Genomic DNA, 18,736 nt, shown 5'->3' on the forward strand with positions numbered 1-18,736 from the left:
GGGGGGTCGTGAGTTCAAGCCCCATGTTGGATATGGAGATTATTTACAAATGAAATCTCAAAAAAACCCACACATAACACTAGAGCAGGGCAAGAGGTTTTGATGTGAATTATTTAGCCTCTAGACCCAAAGTTTACTTCTCTAGCAGTCAGTTTAAAAAAAAAAAACAAGGTTAGAAATATCTAGGAAATGTTAAGACTGAGGGGGTGTGTGGACTTCATCACAAAGTGGCAAATGCCCAAAAGAACGGGCGCCTCTTGTGACCACTGCTTGGAAACCAGTCCAGTGCAGACTGGGTGCCACAGGCCAGGACGAGGGAGTTGGAAAGTCTGCTGGGAATGGCCAGAGTCACAACCACTGGACCACAGGTGGCTGCGGAGCTTTCTCAGACGTGACTCAAGGTTTCAATTTTAACACACTCATTGCTGTTCCAACCACAGGACTTCACTCTAGCTCTTTGGGCTCAAGCTTCTTAAGCCTCGGACACTTTTTACAGGCCAGGCAGCATCGGTATTGCCTCCCAGCTGATGTGCCAAATGGTCCACTTTGTACCGGTCTTCAGTTAACGTCGAGCAAATGGCAATAAATACTTTATGATTTAGGGCTGGGGAAAATTTAAAAATATACTGTATTAGGGGCGTCTGGGTGGCTCAGTCGGTTAAGCGTCCACTTCGGCTCAGGTCATGATCTCGCGGTTTGTGGGTTTGGGCCCCGCATCAGGCTCTGTGCTGACAGTTCAGAGCCTGGAGCCTGCTTTGGATTCTGTGTCTCTCTCTGTCTCTGCCCTTCCCCTGCTCACACTCTGTCTCTCTCAAAAATAAACATTAAAAAAAATTAGAAAAAAAATACCGTATAAGAACATTCTCGGAACTTATTTTATGCCTGGAGTTTATGCCTGTGCCAAGTGCTGGGGTTGCAGCAGTGAGTTAACTCGGCAAGGTCAGAGTCCACCTCGCGTAGGGACCCGGTTTAGTTGGAAACTCCCACTGTACACTTCATAAAAGTCTCCAGATTTAACTTTCAACCCAATGCATCCCTTCCAAGCAGCGCAGTCCAGCAAAATTTTCCATAATGGCGGCACTTATTTCTGTACTGATGGAACCTTCTGTGTCCGTTCCGTCCAACCTGTGTGTGTGTGGCTAGCGGCTACCATCTTGAACGGTGCTGTTTCAGAGAACCAACTATGGAAAAATTCACGAGTGGCATTTGCAGTATCTACTTGAGCAGACAATATCGGTCTTCACCTGAGTAGAATTCTCTGCTTGGAAATCTCTCCTCTCTAGGTTTCAGGGCAAGATTTGTGGCTCTCCTACCTTTATTTTTTTTTTTAATTTTTTCTTTTTTTTTAAATGTTCATTTATCTCCGAGGGAGGGAGAAAGGGAGGGAGAGACAGAGTGTGAGCAGGGGAGGGGCAGAGATAGAGGGAGACACAGAATCCAAAGCAGGCTCCAGGCTCTGAGCTGTCAGCACAGAGCCCGATGCGGGGCTTGAACTCATGAACTGCGAGACATGACCTGAGCAGAAGTCAGAAGTCTAACCAACTGAGCCACCCAGGTGCCCCTCTTCTCCTCCCTTTCTGTTCCTTCTTGGTCTCCCTCTTGGTTCTCCCCTCTCTGCCTGCCTCTAATATGAGGATTTTCTAGGGCTCAGTCCTTAGTCCTTCTCTTTTCTGCACAAACCTTCCCTATGTAATGCCCTCCTAACCGTCTCAACATCTCCTGAGGGCTTACTACATATACACCATTCTAAGCATTTTGTATGCACTGACTTAATTACCACCACTTGCATAAAATGTAGGTACTCTTATTATCCTCATTTTATAGGTGAGGAAATAGAAGCTTAGAGAATTCAAGAAACTTGGCCAAGGTCACAGCTAATCATGGTGAAGCTGAGACTCGAACACGGATGACTGACTCACTCGTGATCCATGTGCTTGGTGACCACTCTCCAGCTGATGAGTCCGACTTCCTTATCTGAAGTCAAGACCACATTTCTCACTGCAGAGTTCTACCTGGATGTCTTAAAGGCATTTCAAATTCAACGTGACAAACAGCATAAGCTCTTTATCTTCCCACCGACACTTCCCTTCCACTAGTGCTTGTTCTGGTGAGCGCCATTCATCAGTCCAGAAGCATCCACCAACCCTGGAGGTCATCCTAACCTTCCCCCGTCCCTCACTCTGAATCCACTGATGCCCCTTGAATTTGGAAGCCCTTCTCCATCCTCAGGGCCAGTGCCTGGATGGAGGCCTTTTAATTCCTTACTTGGACTCCTGTGGTGGTCTCCTAGCTAGTCCTCCAGCTAACTCCTGTCCATCCACCCAGTCTACCCACCGTATCACAAAGTTAGCTTTTAAAAATGCAAATCTGCCCATATTATGAAAGACTGAGCCCCTCCACGAGCGCCTCTCACAAAGCCTTTCATGAGATGATCCCTGTCCACTCGTTTCTCTGTGTTCTCCACATTGTTCTCTTTATGTAGCCACATCCAATAGTCTGAACTCTGTAACTAGGCCATGGTTACATCACAAACCCCTGCCCATGCTAGTCCTTTTATCCCAAGTGCTCTTAGGTTCCTTCTCCTACTAAATTCTTACTCCTCTTCTAAGACTTAGCTAAGCTTTTTCCTCTTCCAGGAAGCCTCTCCTCACCTTCCCTTCCTTCTTTGGTGCCTTCTGTGTCCCCTCAGACCTCCACTAGAGCCCTTATCACACCACTCAGCATTTATTTAGATATCTATCTCCCTTACCTACTGGGGACCCCCTGAAAGCAGGGCCTGGCCCTTATTCAATCTTGAATCCTTGGCACCTACTGTGTGCCTAGCACCTAGTGGGTGCACTGAACTGAGAACAGTGATACCTTTGGGTATTCAGACCCTGAAGCAGAAACCTTCCACACCACGATTCCACTTCTGGTAATGTGTTTAATCTTGGGAAGGGACTTTAGACCAAGAAAATCAATCCACCAGTGGACCATTCGTGAGCTCCCTTCAGATGACTTTCACCTGCCACAATTCCAGTAACAGAAATGAAAGTAAGTGTGGCCTCACGCCCTACCTGATAGTGATGATCTGCCCGATGCCCAAGTCCAGGTCATTCAACTGTGCGATAAACACAGCCGCCACCGCTTCGTAGAGCGCAGTCCCATCCATGTTGATGGTAGCCCCGACGGGCAGCACAAACCTAGTGATCCTCTTGTCCACCTGGTTCTTTTCTTCGGCACAGCGGAAAGTGACAGGCAGTGTGGCCGAACTGTGTGATAAAAAGAGAAAGGGGTCGGGGCGCCTGGGTGGCTCAGTCGGTTGAGCGTCCGACTTCGGCTCAGGTCACGATCTCACGGTCTCACGGTTTGTGAGTTTGAGTCCCGTGTTGGGCTCTGTGCTGACAGCTCAGAGCCTGGAGCCTGCTTTGAATTCTGTGTCTGCCTCTCTGCTCCTGCCCTGCTCACTCTCTCTCTCTCTCAAAAATAAACATTAAAAAAAATTAAAAAAAGAGAGAAAGGAACGTATGGTCTAGGAATGCTGGTGCTCAATCCCTGCCTGAAGAGACACTTCTATTCCCGAAACTAAACCAAGAGCCCAAAGCATGCTGGCACTCTGGGCAGGTCCAGGAGTGGGAATGTGCTGTGTCCGCCATTCTCTGAGTTACACCATAAACCCCTTCTGGGCTGCAGGCCATGCCATGAGGGCAGGGAATATGCAGTAGGGTGAAGCAATATGCTCCAGGATGCACAGGGGGAGAAGACAGAGGTCCTTCCTGGAGTTAAAGCTAGCTACAGAAGGACAAGCTGTGGCCGGTGCTTGGTCAGCTTCACAAGTGGCCCGTACAGCTCTCAGCCGCAGCCAGTAAGAGCTGATTAGTCTCTGCAGCCCAGAGACTTCCTCCAGACACTCCTCGTACATTTACCTGGAAGAGATCATGAGAGCCGTCAGAAGAGCCTGGGCCATTCCCATGGCGAACCGGAAAGGGTTCTTCCGAACGACTATGAAATAGATCAGTGGGAGAATGACGATGGAGTGGATTGCCAGCCTGGAAACAAGTCAAAGAAGCAGATTCTTAGATGACACCACCTCCTCATATTAATCCTTCTTTTCAAACAGCTTTTTTACTCATGATATATCATTTGATTTGCATTATGACCCAAAAGAAAATCAGAGGTAGGGCAGGTCTCCATTCCGGCAGTGAGGGTGAGGACATTCACTTAGCAAACGAAGTATCTTGTCAAAGTCGGCGGTGAAGCCAGTAGCTGAATCCACATTTCAGAGCTCACACAACACTTACATCATGCCGCCAAGCTTTGTACAAGCTATTTCTGCCAACAGGTGCTAAAATGCTTTCACCTGCCGCTGCTGCTGAATTCTTATCCCTCCTCTAACACTCAGCAAAAGGTCCCTCTCCTCCAGGAAGCCTTCCTTTACCTTCCCAGGTTGGGCAGACCCTTTCCTCTGTTGTAGGTTTGTGGCTCTGCACAAACCTCTACCATAGGCCCTTATCATAGCACTCAGCCCGTCTATTCTATTCCCTGGACCACTGCTGTCCTGCTGGATGGTGCCCACCATCTAGTAGGCCAGGCAGGCTGTGGTAAGGAGGAAGTCCCTGCTCTCCTCCAGTCATACTGGTGGAGTCTCCTTCCACCTACTTCAGGACTGACCCTCTTTTCTTTGTTATTCTTGCCTTCCAAAACTATTCCTTATTTCACACTGAGATATATAGGTTACGCAAAACAGGGGGCTTAAAAAATGAGACCAATCCAGCAGATACCATATAGTGTCCAAGTAAAGCGTTTACAGATCAGTTATTCAAAGCTGAAACAATAAGAAATGATCATTGTTAATACAGATCCTGAAGGTCCATCTTGAGGGTCTTCACATAGAGCTTGTGGCTAAGAACTATGAGAAGCTGAGTTTTCTGTTAAAAACCAAGGTAGGGCAAGAGAACAGAAACCAGAACTGTTAGAAAATGGCTCAGTATAATAAAACTCGGCCAGATGACTGCCTGGACCCAGGCCCTGTCTTCGAGAAGGGTAGATGGCCCTGCTGCCTTACCACTGGGGCCCTGAGATTTGACAATGGCCCTCACACTGGAGGAACCCAGGCTTCTTCTTGCTGGCTGGCAGGGTGGTGCTTTTGGTAAAGACAGATAAGCTCCCCAGTGCACCTGCCTTCCAGCGGGTGAGCTCATTGCTCAAGTTGGGCGTCTGGGGGCTACTGACCTGTGCGAGTCAAACTGATGATACTTATTCATTCCCTTGGTCCGTGTTTCTTAACACCTGTGACGAATCCTGTCCCTGCTAGATATCCGGGGCCAGCATTCCTAACTTATCCACCATACCTGCCCTTAAGGAGCCAATGACTGGGCTGCAATAAATATGCAAACGACCTGTCCCCTGCTGCCTTCCAGCTTTTACACAGTACCTCCCAGCTGGAAGAGTTTCCCAGCATGCTCCCTGACACTTGGATGATGCATGGTGTGGCAGTGGTGCCCGGCCCCACCTGCAGGGCTGGGACCAACCAGCCATCCCTTCCGACTGGCTCAAGTCTCCTTCCACGTAGGCCCTGCCTAATGTCTTTCTTGGGGTTGGGGTACCTGTGGGCCATTCCTACTAGTTTGGTGAGTTTCCATCCTTGAAGAAGTGAACGCCAAGAGAGGCTACCAGTGGGTCTTGCTCATTTTAAAAAATGATTTTAACACAACTAATAAAGGCAGCAACAAACCATGGTCCAGGCTGTTCTGCCGAGATCTGGCAAGTAGCACAGTGGGATCCTCCTCCAGTACAGCTGTTAAAGGGCAGCCCTCCTCCCCCTGCTCTCTTATCTCTCAACCATCTTTCCCTGCACAGGGGAGAAGCTGATTTTAACCAAAAGGCAGCTTCTCGGCACCAGTCCGTTGGCCCAAAAGAAGTTGGCTGCTTCCTCCCTGGAGTCGGACGTACCCACTCAGGACGGTGGCCATGTAAAGGCCCAGCTTGCGGAATATTTCCCAGTCTTCAACCTCTATGATCTTCCCGGCAATCAGGAACAAAATGCCAAGTGGCATGTAACTAGAAAGCAAGCATAGCAAAGACACTTCTGTCATCTGGTGTCTTTTCAAGGTGGGATCGCTGGGGAGGAAATGGGCCGGGGCACGCACCTTGGCCTGGCACGTGTGCTCAGCTGGGAAGCACACCTGCTACACGATAAAGCCAAGGTTTCGGCCTCAGGCCCTGGTGGACCCCTGGCGCCAGGTTTCAGCACCTGCACATGTGTCTTAAATCCTACCCACCTCAGCCACCCTAGATGAGCAGACTCGGCAAGAACGTGTGGTTAAATGAGTGCATAGCCCATGCCTCACTCCCGGTACACATACGTCCTGCTAACAGTCACAACGGCAGATCTCGTTTTTGCCTGATCCCCCATATATGGCCCCCATGCTCTTCCTGGCCTCAGTCATCTTGTTCCCCAGGAGGTAGTGTCAGCCATAGAGCAATATGATTAGTAGTAGAAGTGGTCAGAACAGCCCTGTTTGCAGAGCTCTCATTACGTGCCTTGTATTGGGTTAAGTATTTGACGTGCATCATTTCCCTTGATGCACTTCTCCCAAATCTAGGGGCAGATTTCTATTATCCTCTTTTGCAGATGATGAAGGTGAGGTTCAGTGGGAGTAAGTGGCTGAAATCACGAAACCCTTTGAGTCACTGTCACTGTCTACACTTCAGAGTCCATAATGTTGAAACAACTCAATATAAGTGGGGCAGGGATCACCTAGAAAAGTTGGAGTTTGGCATCTCCAGGGACAGGGTGATGCCACTGGTATGCTGACCCAAATGGTAGTTTTCATCTGGATGGATTAGGGCCTGTGCTGTACCAGTTGCAAGAATTTTGAACATCACTTATGCACGGGGCCTAACAAGGAAAGCACCTTGTGTTGTGATGTGCAAAGAACCCTTTCAAATCTTTAATTAAAGAAAAATTTTAAAAATATTTATTCTTGAGAGAGAGAGAGAGACAGAGTGTGAGTGGGGGAGGGTCAGAGAGAGAGGGAGACACAGAATCCAAAGCAGGCTGTCAGCACAGAGCCTGATGCGGGGCTTTAACCCACAAACTATGAGATCATGACCTGAGCTGAAGCTGGACACTTAACTGAGCCATCCAGGCGCCCCTCAAATCCTTAATTTAAGAGTTATTTCTTAGAGGGACGCCTGGGTGGCTCAATTGGTTAAGCATCTGACTGTTGATTTCAGCTCAGGATCTCACGGTTTGTGAGTTCGAGCCCCATGTGGGGCTCTGTGCTGACAGCATGGAGCCTGCTTGGGATTCCGTCTCTCCCTCTCTTCCCCACCCTCACTCTCTCTCTCTCTCTCAAAATAAATTAATTAAAAAAAGAGTTATTTCTTAGATGAATGCTGGTTGGGTGTAAGACGATCAAGGGCTTTGGCAGAAAAGACAATAGCTAAAACCTAGATTCTTGTTAGTGAACTAACTCCTATGTAATACGCATAGTTACTGAATGCTCTAGTGTCTTGATATTCTATGTTCACCCTTCCTAGGCTTCTTTACTCCAATTTTGAGGGGGCAACTGTCAGGAGAAGCAGGATGGCATTAACAGGCATCTGCTCACCACATAATGATCTGGACGATTTTCATGGTTGCATCACTCAGAGCAGTGAAGAAATCCACCAGAATCTGTCCTTTCTCTCCCATTTTTCCAATGACAAGTCCAAAGACGAGGCAAAAGACAATCAAACCCAGGACGTTTATGCCGTCTGAATACAGGCCTATGACTTTGTATTCCTTTGTTTTGTTCTGTGGGTCAAAACCAAGAGAATATATGGATGCGTGATTAGAATGCTGTTGGAGAGCAGAGGCCCCGAAATGGGAAGATACGACGGCCACACCTACTAAACTAGTAATCCACCAGTCAAAGGCCACCATACTTGGGGACAAAAAGAAAAAAAAAAACAACCCAAGTTTTTACTGCCCCCACCATCTGCCGCTGAACTTTAAAGTGATTTTTTTTTTCTCTTTGTCTCTCAAAAAATCCAAACTTGAAGATTTCTTTTGAAGATGTCTTATTCTGGGATGTCTTATATTAAAATTTTTTTTTTAATGTTTATTCATTTTTTAGAGAGAGAGAGAGAGACAAACAGAGCACAACCAGGGGAGGGGCAGAGAGGGAGACAGAATCTGAAGCAGGCTCCAGGCTCTGAGCTATCAGCATGGAGCCTCATGTGGGGCTCGAACCAACTGGGATATCTTACATTTTTAGTAAGAATTGTAGATTTGAGGTGCTTTTCAGAGTTATTCTAACTACTAGTTACATTTGAAGTCTGTGTGAAAAAGAGAGGAATTAATAATGCAGGAACTGCAAAATATTTAACAGGGTGAACATTTTTAGGACATTTTACTATCTGTTGTATCATGATAGTAAAACACAGGCGCATTCTTTACCGCCTCTGATCCTGGATGACCAACAGGATTGTAGAGATATAAATATTAACCAAATACCAGCTACTATAAGCCATTTCGTTATCTTATCCTGAGTAAGAACAGCATGAGATATGCTGAGACACAACCTCATCTGAGTGGTGCAGCATGAGATTTCACTGAGAGATTTCACAGGGAGATAACATGATCTGAGTGCCGCAAGCCAGGTTTATAATGTATTCTATATGGTTGATAAGTTACTGGGGTGCCATTTTTTACTTATCATCTGATATGCTCAAACTCATATTTATCGAGCAGCTAGAGTGTGCTGACTGCATTGGTGACTTAGAAGTCTTAAAATACAGCTAGACAGATAAGATTAACCGTGAGAAAAACAAACCAATGGTAGTGGGAGGGTGTGTAATTAACTGCGTGGTCAAGTTACAGGCCTCGGGCGGAGATTGACTGGGGGCGCCGGCGGTTAGGGAAAGCTAAGCCTGAGCGGTAGGGGCAGCCAAGAGATGAAGGCCAACACCAGAAACATGGCATAAGCAGAGGCCAAAGTCATCCCCAGGCCGCTGCACCCTGCTTGGAGAATTCCACTCATCCTTTATGGCCCCCAAACTAATTTAAGCCTCTCTGTTAAAAGCCCTGGAGTAAGCACCCTGTCCTTCCCTATTGCAATACTCATCACTCGTCACATGAGGGCACAAGCCATGTCTGTCTTTGTACCACTGTCATCCCAATGCCCAGCAGGGCCTGGCTCACAGGGAGTGCTCAAAAAAATCTTTTTGGGGGGCGCCTGGGTGGCTCAGTCGGTTAAGTGTCCGACTTCGGCTCAGGTCATGATCTCACAGTCCGTGAGTTCGAGCCCCGCGTTGGGCTCTGTGCTGACTGCTCAGAGCCTGAAGCCTGTTTCAGATTCTGTGTCTCCCTCTCTCTCTGATCCTCCCCTGTTCATGCTCTGTTTCTCTCTGTCTCAAAAATAAATAAACGTTAAAAAAAAAAATTAAAAAAAACAATCTTTTTGGAACCACGTGGAAAGGCAGGAATAAGGAGTAACTGAGGAGGTAGGTCTGGATGGGAAAGAGAAAAGGCCACTGGGAAGGGAGCCGGGAAACCAGGGAGGAGCCCGGCCATGGAGGGCCACAGAGCCAGTCGGAGGACTTAATGTTTCCTGCAGCAGGAAGCTGGAGCCAACCGTGGTCTCTCTGATTTGAACCAAGTCTACCAAACATTTCTTTCTTCCTTAAATCGTTCCCTTCTGGGTGGGGGCAGAGAACGCTCAGCAGAAACCTTCTCTAGGACTACAGATTTACTGCTTCGGGCCCACACAGTCTCATCTCCAAAGCTGAAAGGCCAACCGCTCTCAAAACCTAATGGATTTTATTCATAATTGGATGGCGAACTCCTGGTGGCAGAACTGAGGTGAGGCTGCTTGTGGTTTATTCCTCTTTACCTGGCAGGGCGTTCTGCTGCAGGCATACTGACGTCCTCTGTCCTGGAGGGTGCTTCCCAACCCCACTGAATTGAGTTGCATGACACACAGTGCCTGCGCCGCATGGCCCGTCGAGAGTGGAAAACTCTGGACCCCAAATCACATCTGGGCAGAGAGTTTTGGAGAAGCAACGTGGCCTTGTATTCCATATTTAGGTGGTCTTGCAACTCTAAAGCAAGAGGTGCCCAACTCAACTCAATGGAGTAGTGGAGGGTGTAGACGCAATGGGGCTCACCCTCTTCTCTGGGTGGTTCAGATGCTTCTCGTAATGCCTGGTGGTTATGTTCTACAAAGTGCCACCCACCGACAGTGAGTTAGCAAATACTGAATCCTTGCTCCCAGGGGAAATATAAGGTCAGGTTCCGGGGAACCAGGGTTCACAACATTTTCATCAGATAATCAGCATATAACCTTGCTGTAGGTGTGTTTCTGTTCAGAAACACATAAATATGTAATGTGTATTACTGAGTCATTAACACCGAAGTCACAACCGACACCCTCAGCCTGAATGAAGCTGATCTAACACACATATAATTTTCCATACGGGACACTACAGCCTTCTCGCCCTCAGAACCACCGACAACACTGCAACATTATGCTTGGGGGATGTTTTAAACAGTAAAATCACCATGAAAAAGCACAGAGACATGAAAAATGTGGCCTAAACATGCTACTCAAAGGACACTTGTTTACAATAAGAGAGCTGAAACAAGAAGGCAGAGTTTGGGGTGCCTGGATGGCTCCGTCGGTGGAGCACGTGACTCTTGATTTCAGGGTTGTGAGTTCAAACCCCACATTGGGTGTGGAGCCTATTAAAAAAAAAAAAAAGGGAGTTCGAGCCCCGCGTCGGGCTCTGGGCTGATGGCTCGGAGTCTGGAGCCTGTTTCCGATTCTGTGTCTCCCTCTCTCTCTCTGCCCCTCCCCCGTTCATGCTCTGTCTCTCTCTGTCCCAAAAATAAATTAAAAAAAAAAAAATAAAAAATAAAAAAAAAAAAAATAAAAAAAAAAAAAGGGCTTAGCCTTGTTCAGCCTCAGAGGGCCATGTGTGCATTGGGCGACTTAAACTTTTCACCGCTCTTTGTCCGCAAATGACGTGAGAGCGTTGTGTTGATTCTGGGGGGGCAAACACATTTTAGCAAGAAGACGAATTCGCAAGTAATGAGGACCGAATGTATATCCGTCTCCTGCTTGCTCCATGACTCAGCGCCTGCCTGGGGGGGTGGGGAGGAAGGGGCGCGAGCAACAAGGTACCTTGGAAATGGCAGTTGTCATGATGGCTGTGACAGATGCTTGGGTCATGTTCATCCCGGGCTCACTGGGAGTATTCACTTCTTCACGCTTGGTTTTATACTGCACATTGGAGAGGAAAAAAAGACCAAAGAAACAAACAAAATAAGAGTTTTTCAAGCACCTGAGTCTAAACCATGGGAATATGTGACTCTGGCTAACTGAGTGCCACTGAAGCCTTCTGCCTCTGTCACCTCTCTCGGTTACAGATTTTGATAGTACCTCCCATGAGGTTTGGGAAGCCAAAGTGAGACCATAAAATCCAAACCCTGATTCCCATGGCCACCATTCAGTGATGTCAGAATGTTGTCTTTCATAGTAAAAGATTAACAGGGCAACAATGGGAAAGAAAGTTTGGGTTGTTGTTTTCTTAAATGTTTATTTTTGAGAGAGACAGAGCATGAGCAGGGGAGGGGCAGAGGGAGAGGGAGACACAATGTGAAGCAGGCTCCAGGCTCTGAGACATCAGCACAGAGCCCGATGCGTGGTTCGAACCCACAAACCGTGAGATCATGACCTGAGCCAAAGTGGGAAGCTTAACTGACTCAGACACCCAGGTGCCCCGAAAGTACAGGTTTTATTTGGAGGTGCTTTGACAGACAGACTCTTACAGCGATCTTATCAATCATTTTGTTTCTATTTGTTTATTCATTTCTCATTTTTAATCTGGGAGGAACACCTCATTACTTGGGTAACTGTAGTCACCCTGACTTTAATAAACGTCAAGAAGTAGATGGTTGTTCCAGCAGCAACAGTCCCTTTAGGGCTAGTCCATGAGTGAGATTTCTGTTGAATTCCCTTCCTTCGGCTCTGTTTGGTCCTGCAAGGCTTCAGCAGAGAGGTTTAAGAAAGAGCTAGTATACCACAACACCAGGCATAAATGTCACTCCTTCGAGGCACTGCCAACATCAAGAACCTTACAGATGACCACTGTGGCTGAGCCGCAAAGGCACCCTTGAAACAGAGGTGGTTCTGTGCCTCTCGGAGGTCGGCAGGGAGCAACTTCATTGCCATTTTTGTTGGTACACACAGAGGTCTCTGTTCATGTAATTTATGTAAATGAATTAGGCAGTTCGTGATAGACTCAGCTGTCTTAAGTGCACAGATAAACAAGAGAAAAGGGCTGTAAGGAAATGGGAGTGAAGAGATTGTTCAACTTTCCTAGAGGAAAAAAATCACGGCTTTGTTACATCGCCGGGGAGCCGGAGGGTCAGCAACGGGTGCGTAGTGATTAAGGAAAAGACCGAACACCGGGAACACCCACCACCCGTGTGGGTTAGATACCGCTCTCCCAACACGAGGGAGAAAGGAACAGGGAGTCGGAGGGTTGCTTTTTCAGTGCCTGCATCTGGAGACAGCCTATTTGTGGAGACAGTCTCCACAAATATCACGTGGTTCTCAAAAACACAGGCACAAGAGCCCACATTTTTAAACACTCTTTGTTCGACAGGTTCCTGATGGCTTCATCTGAGCTCTCTTGGGGACAAGAACGTGTCACGGAAAGGGAGCAGCGGGGTCAGTAACAACAGGGACTTCTCTGGGACCTGAAGCCCAGAGGCACCTGCGATTTGCTCCACATTCACGCTCGAGGGTGGGTTTGCTGCCATTTTTGATGTGCTCATTCCACTTCCTGGGTCACAGCAGGGAACAACGATTCTAATCAGTAAAGCGAAGAGTACAGCAATCTGAAGGCAAAAGTCGTCGTTCTTACCTGCTGAAAACAGGCTTGGACAAGGTTCTCCGGGAACATATTCCTGTTGGAGACATGAAAAACAGTGTCACGTTACAGCACAAGTGTTTTGTTTTTGTCACACCCAACGCATGGGTGAAGGTGAGCAGAATACAGAATCAGTACTCTGGTTCCTCTTCTGGTTTCTCCTTTGCAAAATACTTCCTTGTATTAAGATTTTTTTCCCCCGCTGAGCTTCAACCGAGTCTAGAAAGTTCTCTCACACAACCATCACTCAGCTGAGTCACTGAGTAATTGGTACGCTCGCTGTCCTCGGTGAAACAACGCATTGGCAGGTGGACACTCCCAGTCAAGAGACTCCTTTAATATTCTGTACGCTTCCGTTTTCATTGACGAGAAAGCATGCCTACCGAGAGTCCGGGGCATCTGTTCCCAAATTCTTTATGCCAAATGAGAATATCAGCATAATGACTGAATTAAAAATGATGTGAGGGGCGCCTGGGTGGCGCAGTCGGTTAAGCGTCCGACTTCAGCCAGGTCACGATCTCGCGGTCCGTGAGTTCGAGCCCCGCGTCAGGCTCTGGGCTGATGGCTCGGAGCCTGGAGCCTGTTTCCGATTCTGTGTCTCCCTCTCTCTCTGCCCCTCCCCCGTTCATGCTCTGTCTCTCTCTGTCCCAAAACTAAAAAAAAAAAAAAAAAAAAAAAAAAAAAAAAAAAAAAGTTGATAAAAAAAAAAATGATGTGAGTCAGTGAAATGGGAGTGTGAGATGGAAGGTGTGGTTTCTCATCAAAACTAAACTCAATGCTTGGAAACTCGACCGAAGCCAGTGACTAAAATTTCTGTGGGTAAATTAGGTAAGGGGCGTCCACAGAAATGGAAAGAAAAACTGGCAGGATGTGGCACTCAGCATTCTTTATAGTTTCTAAGGATTTTGTTGTGTACTTCGTGAAAACTGAACCTGGAAATTGTACACCATGCCTTTACAAGCACAACAGGTGCAAGAAAAATGATACAGAATCACAGTCAACTGACACGCTCAAAGAAAAGGTTTTGGCCCTACATCAAAAACTGGCAAATAAACACATCTAAATTTTGTGTCTACAAAATATGTAATGTGTACCTGTGTCATTTTTTAAAGATTCTCTGCTCTGCTATCTTAAAAGTAACTGACCAATTCCCAGCCCCGATTGCTTCTGAGAAGAGGGCTTCTCCGGTGCAATTAAAAAATGTATTTCTTGGGGCGCCTGGGTGGCTCAGTCGGTTAAGCATCCAACTTCAGCTCAGGTCATGATCTTGCAGTTCATGGGTTTGAGACCCTTGTTGGGCTCTGTGCTGACAGCTCAGAGCCTGGAGCCTGCTTTGGATTCTGTGTCTCCCTCTCTCTCTGCCCCTCCCCTGCTCACACTCTGTCGCTCTCTCTTGAAAATAAATGTTAAAAAAAAAATTAAAAAAGAAGGTATTTCTTCAAGTGTGCTTCAGAGCTGACCCCCCAACGCAGCCCAGCATCTTAGTGCAATAAGTGTATTTTCTGCTTCTCTGTCCATCCTAAATCCTGACAGAGGAGACTGTCTTCCCACTCTTGGAACCATGGCTTGGCGAGCAGGACTGGCTATGCAATTTTGAGGTCCAGGGCAAAATGAAAACACGCAATGATTCAAAAACTATCGGCCATTTCAAGACAGCCACAGCAGTGCATTAAAGCAAGCTGTGGTCCTCTGTGGCCACAGTATCACAGGCGGCATGCCTAGGGGGCTGCCCCACTGGCAAAACACTCACCTGATCAGATCCAACATGGCATCCACCGTACTGACTTCAGGGCTGCTTCCTGTCCTGTCAATCTCATCCACTTTCTGGGTCACACCAGGCTTGATGCTCACCACCAGCACGATGCCTGCGGCCCAAGAGAGCACCACAGAGCATTAAGAACCTTCCAGAACACCTGGCACCCCTGGTGTAGCCTTCTTAGAACCAGTAGGCATAGTGGCACCAGGCAAAACCAGGAGGACTCCACGGTCTGGCCAAAATGCTGAGCCTCAGCTGGGACCTCCAAGCAGCCTTGATTACTTTTCCATTTAAATGAAGAAGGAACTCTTCCCATTTTTTTTTTTTAATGTAAATGAAGAGGCTGCATTCCAGAATTGCTTCTGGAAACCCTTGCTGATGAGAACATTCTATTTTCTTTTCTTTAGCTTATGAGATCAGCCTAGGCAGGGGTTGGGGTGAGGGTGATTCATTTTCCAACTCAGTTCATTTTCAAGCCATTCAATATCTTTATGTAACTTTTATCCACAGATGCTGGTTATTTTCCAGAGGCTCATACAAAACAAGCCTTAACTTCCTTTCATACTACAAGCCTTCAGATATCTGGAAGGCTGTTGTGTAATCCAAAAAAGGGTTAGGGTTAAGAAAAATAGCGTTCCCTGTGACTCTCGGGGGTGGAAGGAGGACAAACAGGTGTTACAGGGGGAGACAGTTCTTGCTGTAAGGCACTGTCTCAACGGAGGGGGTGGGTATCTGAGGGCACCATTTTGGTCCCTGGAGGTAATGGGTTCTTGTCCTCTGAGGTGTCCAAGCAGAGGCGGGAGGCTGGAGTACACCCCAAGTCATTAGAGGCTGCCTGACTGGAGGGGGTGAAGAAGAAAGTCTCTGTGTCCTTTATCACTCCTCCCAAGGGCAACGCAGATCCACAGTGGGCAGGGCATCAGGACCAGAGCAGGTAGGTTTTGCAGGTGGGAGGAGTCGGTGGGCAATACAAAGACAAGGTGGGTGTGGTCCCCTCTTTCCACTCAACCTGGCAGGAGAGACACACACCTGCTTTTTCCTTCACGTGCGCTTCCCTCACGAACCTTCTGAGGAGGTGCGGCTTTGGTTTAAGGCAGGGTTCAGGCCCTCTCAGGTGCCCTGCCTACCAGCCCCACTGCCTCACCTCATCCCAACAGTCTCTTAATGCAGAGTGGCAGGGTCACGCGGCTGCAACATCTGAGTACCATCCAGTCCTCTCTTCCCACGCAGGGCATCCTTAAAACGCCAGGTCACAAAGGATGGGCCTCACTCTCTTCGTAAAAGAATGCCAGAGGTCCGAGCAGCTATATTCCCTTATCAGAACGTTCTCCCTTTTTCAAGTGGAATTTATACTTGGCAAGTTGCTGTGAGCTCTCACTACCATGTGCCATTTGAGATGCACTGAAATGTTATCTTTTTGGAAATACTTCATCATTAGACTCAACTCCACTATGACAGAAGCTCTTGGCTTCACTTCCTTCTAATAAAGGCACAGAACTGTCACCCTGTTTCTTACTAGGGACATTAATGAGCAGCACCATGGCTGAACTTGAGTATTATATTTTCTTCATAGAAAAGGTGTTGTGTAGACCTGAAGCCCAAAAGGTTCATGGTAATTTGACAATATTACTTTCTGAATTACAAAAAAAAAGCACATTAAAAAAAAAGCCCAACTACTTTTAAAGGAAGAGTCACAATTCTACAGAAGAATAAGGAATCAGAAATAGGTTTTACCTAGAATCACAGCAATGATCGTGGTACAGAAATAATAGACGACGGCACGCAGACCAATTTTCCCAGATACGCTGGAATCCAGGGCAGCAACACCTGTGAGGGGGGAGAAGTCAAATGACATTTTTGTCCATTTTTAATTTTATTTCAGAGTGAGAGAGAGAGAGAGAGAGAGAGAGAGAGAGAGAGAATAGGAGAGGGGCAGAGGGAGACAGAGAAGGAGAGAGGGAGACAGAATCTTAAGCAGGCTCCATGCCTAGCACAGAGCCTGACATGGGGCTCGATCCCACAACCCTGGGATCATGCTCTCAGCTGAAATCAAGAGTCAGACACTCAACTGACTGAGCCACCCAGAAGCCCCAAATTACGCTGATTTTTAAAAGACGGATTTCCAGGCCTGGTGGTCATTCAATCCTCAAGGTGTGAAATGAAGGGCTGAGGGCTGTCCTCTGCCATCTGCTAGGCCCATCTCGCATGAGACGCAATGGGCAAAGGAAGGGCTTCAAGACTGCCAACACAGAATGGAGACGGAAGAGGGGTGAGGTGCAGGAGCCCCTTCCCCATAATCCCGCCACCTCAGCCCGTGGCCAGTGCCTCGTGGGGCTGGTCACGAGACAGGAGCTCCCCTTCCGCATCTGCTCAGAGAATCTCGAGGATTGTACATCACATCACTCCACAGCCTTCAGGATAAACCCCTTCTGGAATTCAGTATCCAGAAAAAAACTTTATCTTGAAGAACGGAGAGTTCTTTCATCACGTAATGAATACTGTAAAACTCGTGATTGTTTCCCTTTCTGCCTTTTCTGCCAGGAAGCTCAGAGTCGGCCAAAAAGGTTAACTTTTTTTATTTTTTTATTTAAAAAAAAAATTTTTTTTTTAACGTTTATTTATTTTTGAGACAGAGAGAGACAGAGCATGAACGGGGGAGGGGCAGAGAGAGAGGGAGACACAGAATCGGAAGCAGGCTCCAGGCTCCGAGCCATCAGCCCAGAGCCTGACGCGGGGCTCGAACCCACGGACCACAAGATCGTGACCTGAGCTGAAGTCGGACGCTTAACCGACTGAGCCACCCAGGCGCCCCTAAAAAGGTTAACTTTTTAAAAGAAATGTTTATTTATTTTTGAGAGAGTGAGGAAGGGGTAGAGAGAGAGGAGGACAGAGGATCTGAAGTGGGCTCTGTGCTGACAGCAGAGAGCCCGATGTGGGACTTGAACTCATGAACCACGAGGTAAGGACCTGAGCCACGGTTGGACACTTAACCAACTAAACCACGCAGGCACCCAAGATAACTTTTATAGGTCACTATGAAAGTAATATGTTTGATATAGTAGTCTGAAAAAAAGGAAAATAAAAATCACTCCATTCCATCAGTCATAGTTGATATTCTGACAAATTTCCTGTCAATATTTTTTCTTTTTTGTAAACATAGCTGAGTGAATTCTATAGTTTTTGATCCTCTCTTCTTAATACTGTATTATAAGCATTTTCTTATTACAAATTCTTCAGGAGGAATTTTAATGGCCACATAATCTTCTGTCCTGTGACTGTACCATAATGTATTTAATCATCCACTTACTGTTGGAGCTTTAAGATAGTCTCAGGGCCAACTTCAATGCTAAATCACAGTACTTTCATTATTTATCCTGGCCAGCACATTTTCTCCTTCTTTTCATGATTTCCAAATTGCTTCTATGTTAACAGCCTTATTGTGTATGGCTCTGATTGTGAGACAACTTAAAATATCCATTTTAAAGAGGTAGGATATAAAAAAAAATTTCCAATTTTTAAATTTCTTATTGAAGAGACCTAGGGCCACGCTGTTAGCTGTAGTCTCAAATGGTGTTGGGAGGCCTATAAAATGACTGGATGTAGAGTCCGGAAGGGGAAAGGCTGTCTAGAATGCCAACCATAGCCCTAGAGGGGGAGGCACACATCCCTTCTTGCTAGAAACCCTTGCCTTCCATTGAAGATGCCCCTATAAATGGAGACAAATGACGCAGTTGACTGGATAGCTACTATGTGGAAGACAGGTAAGTGGTGAAGCAACCAGACCATCTTTCAGCACGCTGTCATTGGAAGGTTTCAGGGGCACCTGGGTGGCTCAGTCGGTTGAGCATCCAACTTCGGCTCAGGTCATGATATCGCCGTCAGTGAGTTTAAGCCCACATCTGGCTCTATGCTCTGCGCTCAGAGCCAGGAGCCTGCTTTGGATTCTGTGTCTCCCTCTCTCTCTCCCCCTCCCCTACTCCCTCTCCCTCTCTCTCTCTCAAAAATAATAAACATTAAAAAAAAATTATAAAAAAAAAAGGGGGGAACGTTTCAGGCTCTACCCTGCCCTGTTTCCAA

The 18,736-nt window shown here is 47.1% G+C and overlaps 1 protein-coding gene across 1 annotated transcript in view; it reads right to left on the reverse strand.

Moving 5' to 3' along the window:
* Window positions 1-18,736, reverse strand: part of SLC1A1 (solute carrier family 1 member 1) — an 82,327-nt gene that overhangs the window by 7,639 nt on the left and 55,952 nt on the right. The window contains exons 3-10 of the mRNA XM_060610175.3: window positions 16,394-16,486; window positions 14,654-14,768; window positions 12,898-12,940; window positions 11,151-11,249; window positions 7,596-7,780; window positions 5,932-6,039; window positions 3,906-4,028; window positions 3,057-3,251 (exon numbers count right to left, since the gene is read on the reverse strand). Coding sequence (XP_060466158.1) covers window positions 3,057-3,251; window positions 3,906-4,028; window positions 5,932-6,039; window positions 7,596-7,780; window positions 11,151-11,249; window positions 12,898-12,940; window positions 14,654-14,768; window positions 16,394-16,486 — 961 coding nt within the window. The remainder of the gene's footprint in view (window positions 1-3,056; window positions 3,252-3,905; window positions 4,029-5,931; window positions 6,040-7,595; window positions 7,781-11,150; window positions 11,250-12,897; window positions 12,941-14,653; window positions 14,769-16,393; window positions 16,487-18,736) is intronic.

Source organism: Panthera onca, chromosome D4 (genome assembly GCF_046562875.1).
Source record: "Panthera onca isolate mPanOnc1 chromosome D4, mPanOnc1 haplotype 2, whole genome shotgun sequence".
In the NCBI taxonomy this organism is placed as follows: Eukaryota; Metazoa; Chordata; class Mammalia; order Carnivora; family Felidae; genus Panthera; species Panthera onca.